Source organism: Mastomys coucha, unplaced genomic scaffold, assembly GCF_008632895.1.
Source record: "Mastomys coucha isolate ucsf_1 unplaced genomic scaffold, UCSF_Mcou_1 pScaffold14, whole genome shotgun sequence".
In the NCBI taxonomy this organism is placed as follows: Eukaryota; Metazoa; Chordata; class Mammalia; order Rodentia; family Muridae; genus Mastomys; species Mastomys coucha.
In genome coordinates this window covers 42,144,782-42,162,638 of record NW_022196896.1, presented here as the reverse complement: position 1 = coordinate 42,162,638, position 17,857 = coordinate 42,144,782, and the positions used below count along the sequence as shown (strand labels likewise).

General features: G+C 43.2%; 1 protein-coding gene across 14 annotated transcripts in view; it reads left to right on the top strand.

Moving 5' to 3' along the window:
- Positions 1-17,857, top strand: part of Ncoa2 (nuclear receptor coactivator 2) — a 249,034-nt gene that overhangs the window by 209,624 nt on the left and 21,553 nt on the right. For 12 of the 14 annotated variants that reach the window (XM_031366885.1, XM_031366894.1, XM_031366889.1 and 9 more), the window contains 5 exons: positions 13-836; positions 7,903-8,113; positions 9,857-10,063; positions 12,906-13,121; positions 15,383-15,512. In XM_031366885.1, coding sequence (XP_031222745.1) covers positions 13-836; positions 7,903-8,113; positions 9,857-10,063; positions 12,906-13,121; positions 15,383-15,512 — 1,588 coding nt within the window. The remainder of the gene's footprint in view (positions 1-12; positions 837-7,902; positions 8,114-9,856; positions 10,064-12,905; positions 13,122-15,382; positions 15,513-17,857) is intronic. The other 2 variants (XM_031366898.1, XM_031366899.1) reach the window with 1 other exon arrangement.

The window sequence follows — 17,857 nt, the reverse complement described above, 5'->3', positions numbered from 1 at the left end:
GCAGCAGCACAGGAAATAGCCATAGTTATACCAACCATTCTCTCAGTGCACTGCAAGCCCTCAGCGAGGGCCATGGGGTCTCACTAGGGTCATCGTTGGCTTCACCGGACCTAAAAATGGGCAATTTGCAAAACTCCCCAGTTAATATGAATCCTCCCCCACTCAGCAAGATGGGAAGCTTGGACTCCAAAGACTGTTTTGGACTTTATGGGGAGCCATCAGAAGGTACAACTGGACAAGCAGAGGCCAGCTGCCATCCTGAAGAACAAAAGGGGCCCAATGATTCCAGCATGCCCCAGGCGGCCAGTGGAGACAGGGCTGAGGGACACAGCCGGCTCCATGACAGCAAAGGGCAGACCAAACTCCTACAGCTGCTGACCACCAAGTCCGACCAGATGGAACCTTCACCCTTGCCCAGCTCTTTGTCGGACACAAACAAGGACTCTACAGGGAGCTTGCCTGGGCCTGGGTCCACACATGGCACCTCGCTCAAGGAGAAGCATAAGATTTTGCACAGACTCTTACAGGACAGCAGTTCCCCTGTGGACTTGGCCAAGCTGACAGCAGAAGCCACAGGCAAAGAGCTGAGCCAGGAGTCCAGCAGCACAGCTCCTGGATCAGAAGTGACTGTCAAACAGGAGCCAGCGAGCCCCAAGAAGAAAGAGAATGCACTACTGCGCTATTTGCTTGACAAAGATGATACTAAAGATATTGGTTTACCGGAAATAACCCCCAAACTCGAGCGACTGGACAGTAAGACAGATCCTGCCAGTAACACAAAGCTAATCGCTATGAAAACTGTGAAGGAGGAGGTGAGCTTTGAGCCCAGTGACCAGGTGAGTTTTCTGATGTCTTCTCCCAGGTGTGCTCATCCTGTGTCATAGACGTTCTCTAAGAGGACAATCTGTGACTCCCCAAAAGTAGTGTTTGTGTTTGTGTGTGGTAACAGTTACTTTGCATGAAACTGTGTGTTTACACTGCAGAGTTACCCGGCACAGACTTAGGCTTAGGAGGCCATTCAGCCAGTGCAGGTCGCAGTGCTGTGGACGCTGAGCAGTAAGGGTAGCTGTGCTCTGACACACTTTGACACATACTTGCAGACCCGGAGCAGACAGTTGGGATAGACACAAACTATTCTTTTGATTGTTTTTTTTGGGAGGGGGTGGGGTATGGGTGGCGTTGGTCATTGTTCTTGCTATGAGCAAGGTCAATTCATTCTTGGGTCAGAGGTCGTAAGTAAACAATAGTGAGCAGGGCTTTCTGAGAGTACACTTAAGTATCTATTTGTTACTCTCTCCGTAGGATCAGAGTTCAGCAAGTAAAAATCCTTCTGCCTCTTCCCTCTCTGGGAGCACTTCTAAGTAATGTACAGGAATCTCATTGACTGTTGCTTAAAACACACCAGAGGAAATGCACAAAGACAAATCAAAGCCATTACGGATCGATTCAAACCCAGAATAATAGGTTACATTCTCTCTGCACTTCTCTCCAAAGTTAATACCTTAAGAACAATCCAAGGGACCTAAAGTAATATTTAGACTCATTCTTTTATTTAATTATTTATTTTTATCAAAAAAACATCCTTATGCAATACGATCCTCTGTAGAATAGCACTGTCAGACTAGTTCATACAGCGCTGCGTGCATGTGCTGGCCACTTTTGTGGCACAGGTACCTTTTTACCTCTTCTGAGTGGTCTTCAGTATATATGTGTTATGGTTTCCACTACGTTGTACAACAGACCTCTGGAGTGTTTTCATCCACGCTGACATTTAGATCCTTCTCCAACATTTCAACCCTGGCCCCTCAGCCATTCCCAGCAATACTCTGGTGTAAAAGGCACCACAGTGGAACCAACCCATTGATATTTTCACTGACTTACAAAAGCAAGAGATGCAAGTCATTGCAACTGCAGTGGTGGAATTGTGACTGACTGGAGGTTAGGACCTAGCCTGGCTTTCCCCAGGCTGAACAGGTCCTGTCTGGCAGACTCTTCTTATGTCATAATTGGCCAAGCAGTGAGGAAGTCACAGGGCCTCTCCTTAAAATGGCCTATAATTTGCCCTTGAAAGCTGTGTTGCAGGTAGGAAGGTAGTGGCACCAGCTTCCAGGGAGCTGCACCCTCATCCCACACTGTGCCTGTGAGCCCCTGACCCCACGAGTCCACAGAGGCTGCATCTGGGGACAGTCCCTGCCAGCCCAACTAGTTCTAGGACTTGACCTCCTGTTTCTTTCCCTGTGATGTCAGTGGTTGCTGCCATTCCTGAGGCATTGTGCTACTCGGGGGCAAGGAGACTAAGACCCCATCGTGATTAATCCTAAAGTCCTGCAGCAGGCTCTAGGCAGACTAAGACTACATTGTGATTAATCCTACAGTCCTGCAGCAGGCTCTAGGCAGACTAAGACTCCATCGTGATTAATCCTACAGTCCTGCAGCAGGCTCTAGGCAGACTAAGACTCCATCGTGATTAATCCTACAGTCCTGCAGCAGGCTCTAGGCAGCAGCTGCTTTATAATGCGGTGACCTCATAAGCTACAGTACTGAGGCCGACAGAAAGTGAATAAGAGTGCCTTGTGTGATGTGATGTGATGTGAAAACCATATTGACAGCCGGGCTTTCATCTTCTGGGGTGTACTGGATTAAATGGCGCGGAGGTAGTGGCAGTTCAGAACAGCAGGCACAGCATTACTTAGGTGTCTTACCATGCTAAAGGCAGGTTAATGATTAGAGGGACAATGAAAGGGATCTCTGATATGTCGATTACTTTGTATATATGATTTTACTAATGCCAAATAAGAAAAGGTTTTAGGAGTTTGGTTTTGTTTCATTTTTAAGACTTTGAATCACTTGGAGTTTACTTATTTGGGAGAAATAATTTTCTAATCAAAATTATGTGAGAAACAAAGACTAGTATAAATCTGTGTAAATTTGTTTGAAGATGCAAAAAAAAAAAGCAGGGTACACATGCTCACATACAGGAAGTATATTTTCCTTAATGAAATCTCGTTCCTTGCTAACCTTCCCTCCACCGTCTCCCAAAGCCCATCTAAAATACAGTTTCACGGAGCCAGTGTAGCATCAAAGACATAGTAAGGAGATACGTTGCCACAGGACGATGCTTTACCATGAGAGGCAAACTCTCAGCCCTGCTCACCCTCTGTCCCCAAGGCCAGCGTCCTCACCTTTCATTTCAGAGGAGTGCAGTAATTATTTAGTAAACATGGACAGATAAAGTAAGCCTGTATTGCAATGGTCTGTCTGGTTATTTTGACTTTAAAAAAAAAGCAAAAAAAAAACCCTGAATGTGTGTTTAATGTATTACTGCCTTTTTAAGGTCAGGAAGTACTTCGGTGGTGCAGTGTTATTCTACTGAAAATGGCATATTTTTACTGGGCAGAGCATTCAAACAAGATGTTTCTACGCCATTTCCTAGCCAACAGGAAAAGAAACTGACAGAAACGTTTCCAGTATGTTTACTGCTCTAAGTCACTTATTTACACAGTGGAGTGTAGCTGGTACTCTGCCAGACAATACTCTTGGCTCCCTTTCTTTGATGACTTGGAACGGTCTCCATTGCTTAACTCCATTAGAAAGAGAAGCCATGTAAGCTGGCAGTGGCCAGGCATTCCTTCCTCCAGATACTATAGAATTCCTTCACAAGTCTGTGCTGAGCAAATGCTGAGACTATAGCTTTACTAAAATGTTTTCAGAGTACTTTTTAGTTTATTAGAATACTCATGTGTTTCTTTATTCAGAGAACAAGTTGATTTTTGACACATGAAAATAATTATAAAACTAAAAAGAAAAATTAAAGAAATCAAGTTTATTTTTCATTTTATAGAACTTAAAAGAAATTTTCTGACTCGTTTTCTGCCAGAAATAGTTGAAACTAACTACTGAAATTGATGTGGCAATCTGAGCATCCAGGTAGATGCGGAAGTGAACCTTCGAAGTGTCTGCAAGGTGTTTTAAAGGAAGGCATTGATCTCTGTCTTGTAAAGAAAATGTGCCTAACAAAGTGAGGAAGGTAGAAGAGCATCAGTGAGATGTAAATTCCAAAGCTGTAGAAGATATCTTCTTTCAGAAACATTAAATTATCACACTTCAGCCCTTCCAGAACTTGCATGAATACTAAGGAGAGTATTAAAATCAATCTGCCTGAGGGTAAAGCATGCTGAAATCTATCTCCTGTAAGAATATTTAAACTTAAAGCCAAGAATGCCCATGTGCATCTTGCAATCCCAACATTCCAGAGCTGAGAGAGAATTGTAAATTCAAAGTCAACCTTACCTCAGGGTAAGAAAAGTTTAACTGAACAAATTAATGATAAATACATATTCCAAAAATTGACAAGGAATTCAGGCAAAGCAATGTCTTTAAAAATTCACCATGCATCTTGAAATGGTAGCCTGAGTGAGTTCAGATAGAACCCAGAGCTCTGAGCCTGTGGAAGAAGCAGGCTGTTGATAGGAAAATGCTGCAGAGCTCTCAGATTTGTTGCTTCTTAAGTCAGAACATTGCTGCTGCTAGCTTTCCCTCCTCCTTCCCCCCTTTCTTCCTTTCCTATCCTGGACACTGAACCCAAGGCCTCTTACAGGCCTCACAACTGGGTTACAATCTCACTCACCCAGGTAACTCTTAAAGTTGTAAATGAGAGTGATCAAAATTTGAAAATCAGTTTAACTTTAAGACATTTCTTTTTTAAAAAAAAATTAAAATTAGGATGAAAGGGAGAGAGTAACTCAGGCCATATCACACAAAGCTGGTTTGGTCCCCAGCACTGCATGAATACATAAATAAAAACTTTATTATGGTCAAATATATATAGTGGTTATGAAATTTTTTACTTAGAAATTACTTGAGCTGGCCATTTTCCACATACCTGTAGTCCCAACACTTTGAAGGTGAGGGTGGAAAGGTCAAGAGGTAAAAGCTATGCTCTGCTTCCTAGGAAGCTGGAGACCAGCCTGGGATCCTGTCTCATAATTTTTTCTTATATAAATTGATTTTAGTTACTCATATGTCTTAACACGTATGTATTAAAACATATGTGCCTGTAATGTTAAAATGCATGTCAAGTGTCAAGTATTTACATTTATATATACTTTAATTAGCATGTTACTCAGAGTTCCACAGAAAACAGAAGAAGAGCCATGGCCAATGAGGTTTAATGCCAACACTCGGGAGGCAGAGATAGGCAGTCTGGTCTACACAGCCTTCCAGGACAGCAAGAGCCACTGAGTCTCTAGGAAGGGAGGGAAAGCCAGGCATGATACAGTGTACCTTAGCTCCCAGGAGGCACACAGAGTACAGTACTGCAGTTCAAGACCATCCTGGGCTACACAGTGACTCTGTCTCCAAAAGCGTCTTTTAAAAATTTTTTTTTTGTTTAAGGTGGTTTATAATTTTGTTTGTGTAGACTGTAGCAGGAAAAACATTCTGTCATGTTAAGTGCATCTATTAAGAAAACAAACACAGGGCTGGAGAGATGGCTCAGCAGTTAAGAGTGCCGACTGGTCTTCTGAAGGTCATGAGTTCAAATCCCAGCAACCACATGGTGGTTCACAACCATCTGTAATGAGATCTGGTGCCCCCTTCTGGAGGTGTCTGAAGACAGCTACAGTGTACTTACATATAATAAATAAATAAATTTTAAAAAAAGAAAGAAAATACAAATACACACATACTTCTGGCTTTGTTTGCATGAGCCTGTTTTCTATAATTTTCATAAGGGGCAATCTGCCAGGCTTTGTCACAGGCAGATTAGCATTCCTTTCAGCTTTCTTCCTCACCTGCACACTGAGCTCTAAAGGTCTCAGGATAAGGCATTGTTGTTACAGGACACTGCTTCAAAGATGATCGGTAGCTCACTGAAGCCCTGTTCTCGTCTATTAAGACAGTTATCACAGGAGCATAGCAAACACTGTTCTGAGGAATCAGGAAGCTGTAGGAATTTCTGTTTTAGTTTTAATGATGAAAGGAGTTCATCTCGGTGGCTAACCGACACCCCTCCCCTCCAAGCCTTACTGTTGGAGGACCTGTTAGTCACAGCTGATCCAGACTGTGCAAGGCTTCCCTTCCCCAGGGGCTTTCAGGGCCACATCTCTGTGTGCACCTCTCCCATAGAAAAGCTGCTTGTCCTATTGGAAATGGGTGACACAAAAATGCTCTTCTTGTTTTAAGAGTACATGAAGAGTTCCCTGGAAAGGAGTGGCTAAGTCTATTGCTTAAGTAGCTACCTCTGAAAAGAATCAAGTCAAATACCACTTAACAGAGAACTTCCTAACTTGACAAGAGATGTCCCGGCTCAGCTGGCAAAGGCGTTTGTCACTGTCATGCCTGATGACCAGAGGTCCATCCCCTAGACCCACATGAGAAAGAGAGGAATCAGCTCCCACAGCTGATCCTCTGATGTTCACACACACAAATAAATGAGTGTACTTTTTTTTATTAGAAAAACACAGTAGACTCCATAGAAGACTCCTATAATCACAGTTTCTGGGGGCTGGAGGGGCGGCGTTCAAGACAGGAAAGGAAGTCCCAGGCAAAGCCAGACAGCATAAAGGAGAGCTTATCTCACAAAGGTATTCTATGTAGATTCTGTATTTCCAGGGACAAAAGTCTTAGCAGTCCCATCTTCCCTGTAGAGGCCAGGATTTGCACATAAACAAATCCACCAGTTTTGCCAGTTTCACATAGACTTTTGTTCAGTTTTGAAACCATCTCCCTCTAGCCCAGGCTATCCTATAGCTCACTATGTAGTCCAGACTGGCTTTAGCCTCGAGTGCTGGGCTTCAGGCATGATCACACTTATCCGAACACTTTCCTATGTAGTTGCCATCTGCGATCTTAAATGCTAACACTCTGGATAGGTTCTACCCAAAAAAAGGTCAGGGAAGTCATTCTAGCTCTTAGACAAAAAAAGTAGGCAATAAGAAATAGTGCTCATACTTACGTTATTAATCATATTGGTAATGGGAATTGAATTCAAGAAATGATTTTAAGAAACTGGCTCGTGTGAACTCAAGTTAATACATGCTATGCTTGGTATCTGGTGGTGGTGGCACACGCCTTTAATCCCAGCACTTGGGAGGCAAAAGCAGGCCAAACTCTGAGTTCAAGGCCAGCCTGCTCTACAGAGTGAGTTCCAGGACAGCCAGGGCTACACAGAGAAACCCTGTCTCGAAAAAAAAAAAAAAAAAAAAAAAAAGAAAGAAAAGAAAAGAAAAGAAAAAAAAAAGGAAAAAAACCAAAAAACAAAACAAAAAAAAAAAAACAAAGCAAAGGGAGCGTGGAGAGAGGTAGTTTGGTCCTCTGTATACCCGGTCACCTAAACTGGTTAAGAAGAAAGACACTGACATTCAAAACCTAAAATAAAAGCACATTTCAAGTTGAAAAAGCAAGACTTAGCTAGTTCATGAGTATTTGAAGCTTATTTTACAGCCAACCTACACACACAAGAGAATAGCCACAGTTATTTTACACCAGCTTTATTGTTGCTATTTTTTAAGAAAACTTAACCCTGAAACCTAGATCCAAACTGTAAGTCATGGTCCAATTATAAGTAATTGGATATAATTTTTTCTCATAATTAATGGGGTGGTTCACATAAAATAAAGGGAATATATAAACTGCTAGTGAGTTGCAAGGTGGGGAGCAGCTTTCTTTCTAAATCAGCCATGCCTGGTTTCTAGGTGAGGGATCAGGGTCCAGAGATTAGATTGCAGTCCTCGGTGGACTCAGTTATGAGAGCTGTTTTGGCCCATTGTTAGGCCTTATATTTGCACGTACCTGCTTTTTTTAACTACCCTGTGATGGTTGGGTCTGTACTTGCCAGTGGCTGGGGTTGGGGTTGCTCTTACAGCATGGATCTGGATGCACACTTGTGTTTGTTGACTGCAGCCTGGCAGCGAGCTGGACAACTTGGAAGAGATTTTGGATGATTTGCAGAATAGTCAGTTACCACAGCTTTTCCCAGACACAAGGCCAGGAGCTCCTACTGGGTCAGTTGACAAGCAAGCCATCATCAATGACCTCATGCAACTCACAGCTGACAGCAGTCCTGTCACACCTGTTGGAGCCCAGAAAGCAACGCTGCGGATGTCACAGAGCAGTGAGTATGCGCTGTTCCAGGTTTGAGAGAAGTCTCCCATTTAATCCCCATCAGACATTAATTCAAGTCTGCCACAATTTAGTTATTTGGAGGTTTTCTTGATAAAACAGCCCCATCTACTGTCCTGGTCTGTCGGAGTGTGCAGGCGGCTCACTGCCTCATCATTTCCTTTGGGGAGAAAAAGTCAAACCAGGCGTGGTTACTGCGTGCCTGTAATCCCAGACATGAGGCTGAGGCAGGAGGATGGTGAATTCAGGGCCAACCTGAGCTACATAGTAAGACCCTGTCTCAAAAAAGTTTTAATTGTTTGCAGAAAGGCTTTTCACAGTCAAACGCCTTGCCTGCTCTGTTGAGGAGTCTTACTTTTAATTTGTTTCAGCTGAGTAAAAATGCCATTCACTCTGATAGAATACATTGAGTTTCCAGTTTTGTGTGAAAGAACAGTTTTTCTATAGTTTACAGAAAGACAGCTCTTCAGTGCTGGTAAGCTTAAGCCCTGTTCCACGTCAGTAGAACACCCATGGCCATGCCTAGCAGTGTTCTCAAGCCTGCAGCCTTAGCCACATCACAGATGACTACTTTTAGAGACAAGTCCCTGCTTGCATGGTTCCTGACCATTCTGAAAAGGGGTAAAGGAAAGTAAGATGAATTGTTTGACCTGGGCAATCACAAAGCTAAAGAATTGAGAGAATAAGGTAAGAAACATAAGATAGTACCCTTTAACCCAGAGAGAAACAAAGAACACGGTGGGGGCTCATGGGTCCTACACTCGGGAGCTCCCTTTGGAACCTGAGATAGTGAGCTGAGCTGTAGGAGGGCAGGGCTGGGCGAGGTCAGGAATGTCCATTCCCGGCCCTCATTTTTCTGAATAGTTTTTCTCTGCCATAGGTTGTTAAAAAGTCTTCTTTCTCTTAACTGCTAGTGCAGTCTGTGCTTATAAAATTAAAAGAAAGTAAAGTCTTGATATCACTAATACATTAGCTCTGTAAATTAGTGTGTGTAGTACTTGAGTGTTTTAATAACATTGTTATAAAATTACAGATTACTGCTTAGTACACAGTCAATTCTTGTGAACTAATCATAAAAATCATTTCAAATCTAAATATGTGCCTGTAGTTAAAGCCATACTACTAAGTCATAGTGTACAATGGAGTATTGTTCCAGGTAACACAGTGTACACTCAACAGTTTTAACTTCTAATGGAAGTATCTACTTCTGACTTACTCTAAACCTTGAGCCTAGTTAAGAAATAATGTTCTAACATCCAAACTACATGTGTGTGTAGGCTGCATGCAAAAGGTGTTTATAGGTTCGTTACTGTGAAAATCAGAACTCCTGAAGCAGACAAAAGCAGTTGAGGGGAGACTTTATCAAAACAAACAAAAACAAACAAAAACAATGAGAAACAGAAAAAACCCACCCACCAACATGTGGCCGTATAACATGAACACTATCTGTTAATGTAGCAATGGTTTAGTTAGCAGAAACTTTTCAGTGCTCCAGTTCCTGGAGAGAAGACAAGGTCCTTGTTTCCACCCCATTCCGCAAGGCTATGGAGAGCCATCTAGTGCCATACAGGGTGCTGCGTGTGTTTCCTGTGCGTTGGCTCTTGTGGAGGTAGTTGACGAAGATGTGCATCTCTGTCATGTTACAGGAGACATTCTCCCTAAACACTACTTACTGGTAATATTCTTTTTCATTGTCCTTTATTAACCTTCAATTTTTCATTTTTTCTCTCCTTAGCTTTTAATAACCCACGACCAGGGCAACTGGGCAGGTTATTGCCAAACCAGAATTTACCACTTGACATCACTTTGCAAAGCCCAACTGGTGCTGGACCTTTCCCACCAATCAGAAACAATAGTCCCTACTCAGTGATACCTCAGCCAGGAATGGTGGGTAACCAAGGGATGCTAGGAAGCCAAGGAAACTTAGGGAACAATAGCACAGGTAAGGGCTCCGAGGCGCTGCTGCTCACTGGCGGGTTGTGTGATTTGACAATATGTTCATCCACATCAAAAGGATAGAACTTGGCCAGAGGCTTGTTGAAAGCTCTCATGTGAAATGTGGAAACCCCACGGATTCCCTGTGAGGGTGGCCTCTGGGAAGCTACTCCATCAAGCTGACCAGGTCATTCTTCAACTGCTGCTCTGAGGAAGTTTCTGATATCAGTCTTCTTGTCTAGACTTGTATCCCAACTGCTGGCCTAAACTTGGAAGAATATATGCAAAATAAACAAATGGGTGTATGTACCATAACTGATGCTTGTTGGTCCATTAGTAATCTGCTGATACCTCCAAAAATGGATTGATGGTTTTGGAATGGAAGTTTAAAATTCTACCATTCTTCCACAATTCTAGATTCTTTTTCCACTCAGGGGGAAAAAAAATGAAGTAAAAGTGAAGAGCTTTTTGCCTGTGCTTCCACATTTCCATTGTACTCTTAGCTGTGCAGGGGCTGCTGCGGGAAGACCACTTGAGCCATGAACTTTGTTGTGTTTTGTTTTATTGGCTTTTGTGTTCTGGTTTCTTAATGTTGATGCATTTTAACAGCTTCAGGTCAGGGCACAATTAAATGAGCACAGTGGTTTGAAATCACACCAAACAAGTGGCTTCCTGGAGCTTGAAGAAGTTGCCTGTAATCTAGCTGGATCTTGACCTGCTATAGTTTTCCAGTGTCCTCTATATTTCCTGAGTGATACATCCTCCTGCCACAGTGGCATAGAATTCAGAATGAACTCACAACAGTGTGGGCCTTGGCACAGCATTTGTTATGGGTCTAGGAGGATGCTGGCTTCCTAAGGAGGAGCTGGCTATAGCTTTCCTTCCTTGTCTCAGTGATGTATTAGAGACTTGGGCATAGAAATAAGTAGATATTATCAAAAGAGCTTACACTTGATGGATGTTTTAATTCTTGCTATTTTATTTTTAGCTAAGTCTGTAATCCCTGTACATTGCCATTTTCATTAACTGAAGATCAGAACACTATTTAAGGGGAAGTGGTGGGTGTTTCATTTCCGGTTACTAATCGAGAATTCATGGGAAGCATGAGCTATACTGTATCAGTTTATTCATTCAACACACATGTACCGACTCCCTCATTAAATTATAGATTCATGAACAGTACCATATTCACTTCAGCACTCTTAAAATCATGACTCATATAAATATTGGTGATATAAAATTCTTTAAAGGAAAGTAGCTGATGAGTGACTAGGAGTAGCTCCCTATCGGTGACTACAGGAAGGTCTCCACTGTTGAAGTCTTATATAGGACCCTAGGACAGTGGGGATGGGCTCTGCTAAACCGGCAGTACTTCCCGGCCAGGCTGTCAGGATCACATGGTAAAGACCAATACCTTAAGAAGCAGTGTCCATTTTTACTGGACTGCACTGTACAGGGGAGATACAGGGAACTCCCCTCCTCCTGACTCTCATCTTATAATGCTATTTACATAGATTATTTTGAAAACTAAAATGCCTTTTCACTGATAATATCCATTTATAGATAAACTATAATATAAATGGCTTTACATATGTCTTTTTTTTTTTTTTTTTTTTTTTTTTTTTTTTATTATATGTAAGTACACTGTAGCTGTCTTCAGACACTCCAGAAGAGGGCATCAGATCTCATTACGGATGGTTGTGAGCCACCATGTGGTTGCTGGGATTTGAACTCAGGACCTTTAGAAGAGCAGTCAGTGCTCTTAACCGCTGAGCCATCTCTCCAGCTCCACATATGTCTTAATATTGTAGTTTTTAACCCTAACTGACCACCCTTCACCTCATCTCTTCACATCTCTCATTTCACAAGTGAGGAGACATCCATGTTCTGACCACATGTTCATTATGCCAAATTTGCTTAACCGAAATAAAGTAACTGAAAACGAGCCACATATTTAAAAGCAAAATCTTTATGTCCCCTGTATCACGTTTCAAAATAGATGTTTCTGAGGCTTCTCCTTCAGTATGTTTTAGGCAGTGTTAGGCCATTGCCATCATCCAGAGCCTGGACGCTATTAGAACAGACCCTGGATCCTGCCTGGTGATGTTGAGTTCTCATTGTTCCACGTGATCACATGCCAAGTGTAGAAGACTTTTCTCACGCCTATCATAACCCATCCTACATCTGTGTGATCAAGAATGCAGTGCTCTGGGAGGGTTGAACCCCTTAGCTACAAGGACTATATCAGGAAGGTCTTTAATTTCCCTAGGACTTAGAGGCTGCCCTTGAAATTTACTACATTTTTCTTGATGCAAGTTGTTTGCTGAAATATCCTGTCCATGCAGAAGTATGCCTGTGGTGGGACAGCCTCACTTGATGGTCATCCAGTGAACATATCTGCATGCTCCAGGAGTTTAGCAGGCTCTGACCCGCTGGAGGACGGGACATTCTCTGACTGGGGTGGATAGTTATGGAACTGATTATCAGTTCTTACCTGTTCCCCCTCACCTCACCTCCCTTTTGGAAAGTAGAACTCTGACGTGAATGTCAGCTAATGTGATTCACTTCCTGAGGAAGGAAGTTGGGGCTATCCACTTGCCACAGTGCCTGTTCTAAGTATGTATGGGAGCAGTTTTAACAGCTCTTCTGAGCAAATACATGCTATGAGAACTGTAGTAATCACAAGCTCTTAGTTCTTAGCCAAGGGCCCACATCTGCCCCAGGGGGAATGTTTGCTGTTGGGCCAACTGCACGTTACAGTCATGGTCTGAGTCTTGTAGGTAGGTCTGGTATTCATGCATATGCTGTTTCCAATGTCTGCATCTCTGTTTCCTCTGTCTTACATGCAGGAATGATTGGCAGCAGTACTTCCCGGCCCAGTATGCCTTCGGGGGAATGGGCACCACAGAGTCCAGCTGTGAGAGTCACTTGTGCTGCTACCACTGGTGCCATGAACCGACCAATCCAAGGAGGTGTGATTCGGAACCCAGCAGCCAGCATCCCCATGCGAGCCAACAGCCAGCCTGGCCAAAGACAGATGCTTCAGTCTCAGGTTATGAGCATAGGTAAGGCTCCTTACCTGTGCTCCATACTCCTTATGCCTTCTTCAGACAGACTGTCAGCTCCATGCTCGTTCCAGGACGTGCTTCTGGCTTGGTGCATAGGCAGCCTCTAGTATGAAGTTGTCCTAAATGGCATTTTGCTAAAACCTTGTTGAATCCTAATTTTAATTTAGAGGCAAAATACATTAAAATGTCACATTATAAATGTCACATTATAAATGATAATTTAAAGGCAAAGAAGTAGTTTGGTGGTACAGCCACAGTGTCAAACTCTATGTGGTCATCCTGAACTGCTAAGGCCTTCAGCCAGGCTGTGAAGTCAGTGCCTCCCTTGGCCTCATTGAAAGCACGGCCACTCAAGAACATGACATCACACCCAAGCATCTCTAGGATTCTATCTGGAGGCAGTTCACATGTTACTGGAATGAATTTTTGTGCACACTCCACAAACCTTCATCATAGTTGCCTAAGGCTGAAGGCCTGGAAGGAAGCGGAAGTGACTCCTGGGACAAGGGCTTCCTTTTTGGGTAGGTGAAAGTGTGTCATGTTGATGTGGTAGTGGTCCACCTCGAACATATTGACACCTACTGGATGCTGCACTTAGAAGTCATGAATTGTATGATGAATGAATCATCAGGAAACTTGTTATTAAACATTAGTGTGCACACTTACAATCCTAACCCTTGGGAGGTCTAGGCAGGAGTTCATCATCCTTAGCTACATAGCAAATTTGAGGCCTGGTTGGACTAAACAAGACCCTATCTCAAGGGGAAAAAAAAAGATCAGTTGCGTATACAACTCCTACTTGGTATTATTTTTGTAATCATAGACACAGGACTTCCTCTGATCTTAAACATTAGCTCAATTCTAAAAAGTCTGTGTTTGTAAACTTTCTTGTTAGATATTGCACAGGAAATGCTAATTCATTTCCAGGAAAATTCGAGATTGTTTTGAAAGGAGAGCAAGCCTCTTGCCAGAGCTCTGAGTCAGGCTTCTTCCATAGGTATTAAAGTGCTGTGTATGTTTTGATTCAGTATTTCTGAGCATGACATTTATAATTACATCTCTACATGTATTCTCATGGGAGTAGGTGGTTCCCAAACTTAATTTGTGTCATTTGAAAATACCAAAAATTAAAAATGCTTAAAAAAGGGGCTGGAGAGATGGCTCAGTGGTTAAGAGCACTGACTGCTCTTCTGAAGGTCCTGAGTTCAAATCCCAGCAACCACATGGTGGCTCACAACCATCCTTAACAAGATCAGACACCCTCTTATGGAGTGTCTGAAGACAGCTGCAGTGTACTTACATATAATAAATAAACTCTTTTAAAAAAAATGCTTAAAAAAAAAACTCAAGAGATTTCTGTGGAAAATTAAGTTGAGACATTAGTAAGATATTTATAAAAGTAATAGTAAGAGTTTTTATGTAGATATTTAATTTATTCCCTGTCTTGCTGATGTTTTTCTCACTTTGGAACTCCCAATACAGCTCCATAAAATTTAGTATGTAGCTCAATTTCCCTAGTGGTAAGTACAGTCAACAAAGCTGTGAATTCACTCAACAGAAAATTGCCTGTTATGGATGTCCAGTCAGTGGATAATAAAATAAAATAATTAGAAAGCTCGTATGCTTTAGAGCCACGAGAAGAACCTTAGAGAGAACCGTGTGTCTGAGTGTGTATCCTGCTGTGGGAGAGCTACGACTTGTGAAAGTCCTGCAGGAGACCTGCTTGCAGTGCGTCTGTGCAGCTTTACACATTAGTACCGTATTGCAGAGACACAATTCTCCTCTTCATTCCAGTTTTTTACAGGTGCTTAATGGACTGTGGCAGAAATGTGGGGCTGTGGGATGGATGCATGGAGGACAGTGGAGTGTGGCAGAAATGTTGGGCTGTGGGATGGATCATGGAGGAAGGGAGTTGGAGGTCTTGCTAATCCACATGTGCATTTTTATGATTTTTTTTAAAATGAGTTAGTATTTTCAATATTTTCCATACAAACAACAGCTTTGAGTAAAAGAGCAGATACCCTGCTGTCACTGTGACCTGGATGTGCCCTGAGTTTGGTGGTATCAGCCTTTCTGTTCATTGCTTGCATTTGTACCTCACCAGAGCTGTATTGCCTTGTTCTCACCTGTAACTGCTTCCACCTCTGCATTTTCCATCAACCAACAATTTTATTTGATACTACACAGTAAACATGTGCTTTCTAAATTATAAGATACAAAAGTTTAGGTTTTTCTTCTCTTTTTTCTCCCTCTTTTAGGGCCTTCTGAGTTAGAGATGAACATGGGAGGACCTCAGTATAATCAACAGCAGGCCCCTCCAAACCAAACTGCCCCATGGCCTGAGAGCATGCTGCCTATAGACCAGGCATCTTTTGCCAGCCAGAACAGGTAAGTCCATCCACCCAGAGTTAGAAGAGCTTGTGGTTCATGGGTTCCATTAGTTGTTTCAAATGTATGCTGGGTGAGTTTCTTTGGAGTGGATGGTACTTGCCCAGTTATTTCTTTTTTAGTTTGTTGAGACAGAGTTTCTCTGTGTAGCCCTGGCTGTCCTGGAACTTTGTAGATCAGGCTGGCCTCGAACTCAGAAATCCACCTGCCTCTGCCTCCCAAGTGCTGGGATTAAAGACGTGTGCCACCACTGTCCGGCCCAGTTATCTTTTCTTCAGACCAAGTCATCCACTAGGCACAGAGTGAAAGTAAGGTGCAGAAATCAGTGTGTCCTAGATATGCCTTTCAGTATCGGTGGTTTAGTTGGAAAAATGCTATGTTTGTACTGCTAATCCGTATTAGGCAGCAGTGCACAGTGTAGATGCTGTGAGGGCTAATCAGTAGCTCGTCCAGCAAGGCTGAGAGAGGTTTCAGAGACTTGGGGGAAGTGCACGGGCATAGCGGCCTAGTGCATATGGCCACGCAGCACCATGTTCAGTGGGCTTACATGGTATGTGTAGGGTAACAGGGAATGATCTTATTTTGAGCTGAGTATATTTTACCACAGTTTACAAAATTAAAAAATAAAAGAAAATAAAAATAAATAAAAGAGGAGGGGCATGTACAGCCTCTCCAGGGTCCAGCTAGATAAGTCCTCCTCCCTTATCAAGGAAATTTCTCTTTGCAACAGAGACCATTGTAGAAAATCCCAAACAATCAAAATAAGGGCTGTGGAGCCCTGTCTCAAAGATACATCTGTAAAACACACCCATCCCTAAGGCTCAGGGAACATTGTGAAGGAAGGGCTAGGCAGGATGGAGAGCCTGGTGAGACAGAAGGCTGCACCCAGGAAATCTCACCACACGACAAGGATGACAGTAAACATTCCAAAGTGGGTGGAGAAAGCCTACAAGGCGTCCGTCCTACACAAGAATCGTAGCCCACTGAGGAATGCTGTGAGGGGAAGGCAAACCCATTGGTTATCAACACCAAGTGCTCAGCCCTGAACACATGCACTGCAAGAGCAAGTTACACACGCTAAGCAGGGTGTACTTAGGAATAGATACATTGTGCATGTAACAACAACAAATGAAAAAGGAAGCTCTGAACTTGAACTAAGCTGGGAGAGGTATATGGAGGGCCTGAAGGAAGAAATAATGTATTGCAGTTGGAGCCAGGAAGGTAACAGTTGATCAAGTGCTTGCTGCACTAACATGAAGACCTGAGTTCAGGTTCAGAACCCATTGAAAAGCCAGTGATAGTGGCCCACATTGTAACCCAAGCACTGCAGAGGCAGTGGCAGGAGGATCTGCAGGGCCCAGCGGCCACCTGCTCCAGTGTAAACAGTGAGGCAGAGAGGTTGAGGGGGGTGGGGGAAGAGCAAGAGAGAGAGAGAGAGAGAGAGGAAAGAGAGAGAGAGAGAAAGAAATCCCAGCACTCGGACAGCCAGGGCTACACAGAGAAACCCTGTCTCAAAAAAAAAAAAACAAAAAAACAAAAAACCCTGAAAACCAAAACAAAACTCACAGTCCTCCTGCATGGTCCTCCTGAGAGCTGGAATCAAAGGTGTGTGCTGCACGCTGGGCTTTAGTCAATCACTGTGAATGGGTGTGTCTAGAAGACTCTAGCCACTTTGTTTATACACTGCCCTTTTGTGTTGTCAGTCGGATTCTGACAGTATGTCAGACCTTCTATCTCATCCACACATTGTCATGGGGTGTGTGTGTGCGCGCGTGCGCCCACATGAGTTTATATGCACCACATGCTGCAGACACCTTTGAGCTTCCAAGGGTCACCTGATGTGGGCGCTGGGACTGAGCAGTCCTGTGCAGGAGCATCTGCCATCCCTCCAACCACTCTCCTTTTTTTCCCCTCTTTTTACTTTTTTTTAAAATATTGATGTGTGTGTGGGGAAGCAGAGTCAGACGGATCTCTAACTTGAAAACCAGAGTAGCCTACATAGTGAGTCCTATTAGCAAGGATGCTGTGCCCAGGTACTTCCTCCAAGACTGGTGGAGGAGCTACTGAAACACGCAACTGGGCTGCATGGTGAGACCCTGTCTCAGAAGAACACAAGCAACACAACAAGGAACGGTATTTCATTATTCAGTAGTACATGTCTAACTTGGGCATCTGTTTTCTGTTGTAAGTACTGGGTTGCTGCAGAGTTAAGAATTTATTCTCGCCAGGCAGTGGTGGCACATGCCTTTAATCCCAGCACTTGGGAGGCAGAGGCAGGCGGATTTCCAGCCTGGTCTACAGAGTGAGTTCCAGGACAGCCAGGGCTATACAGAGAAACCCTGTCT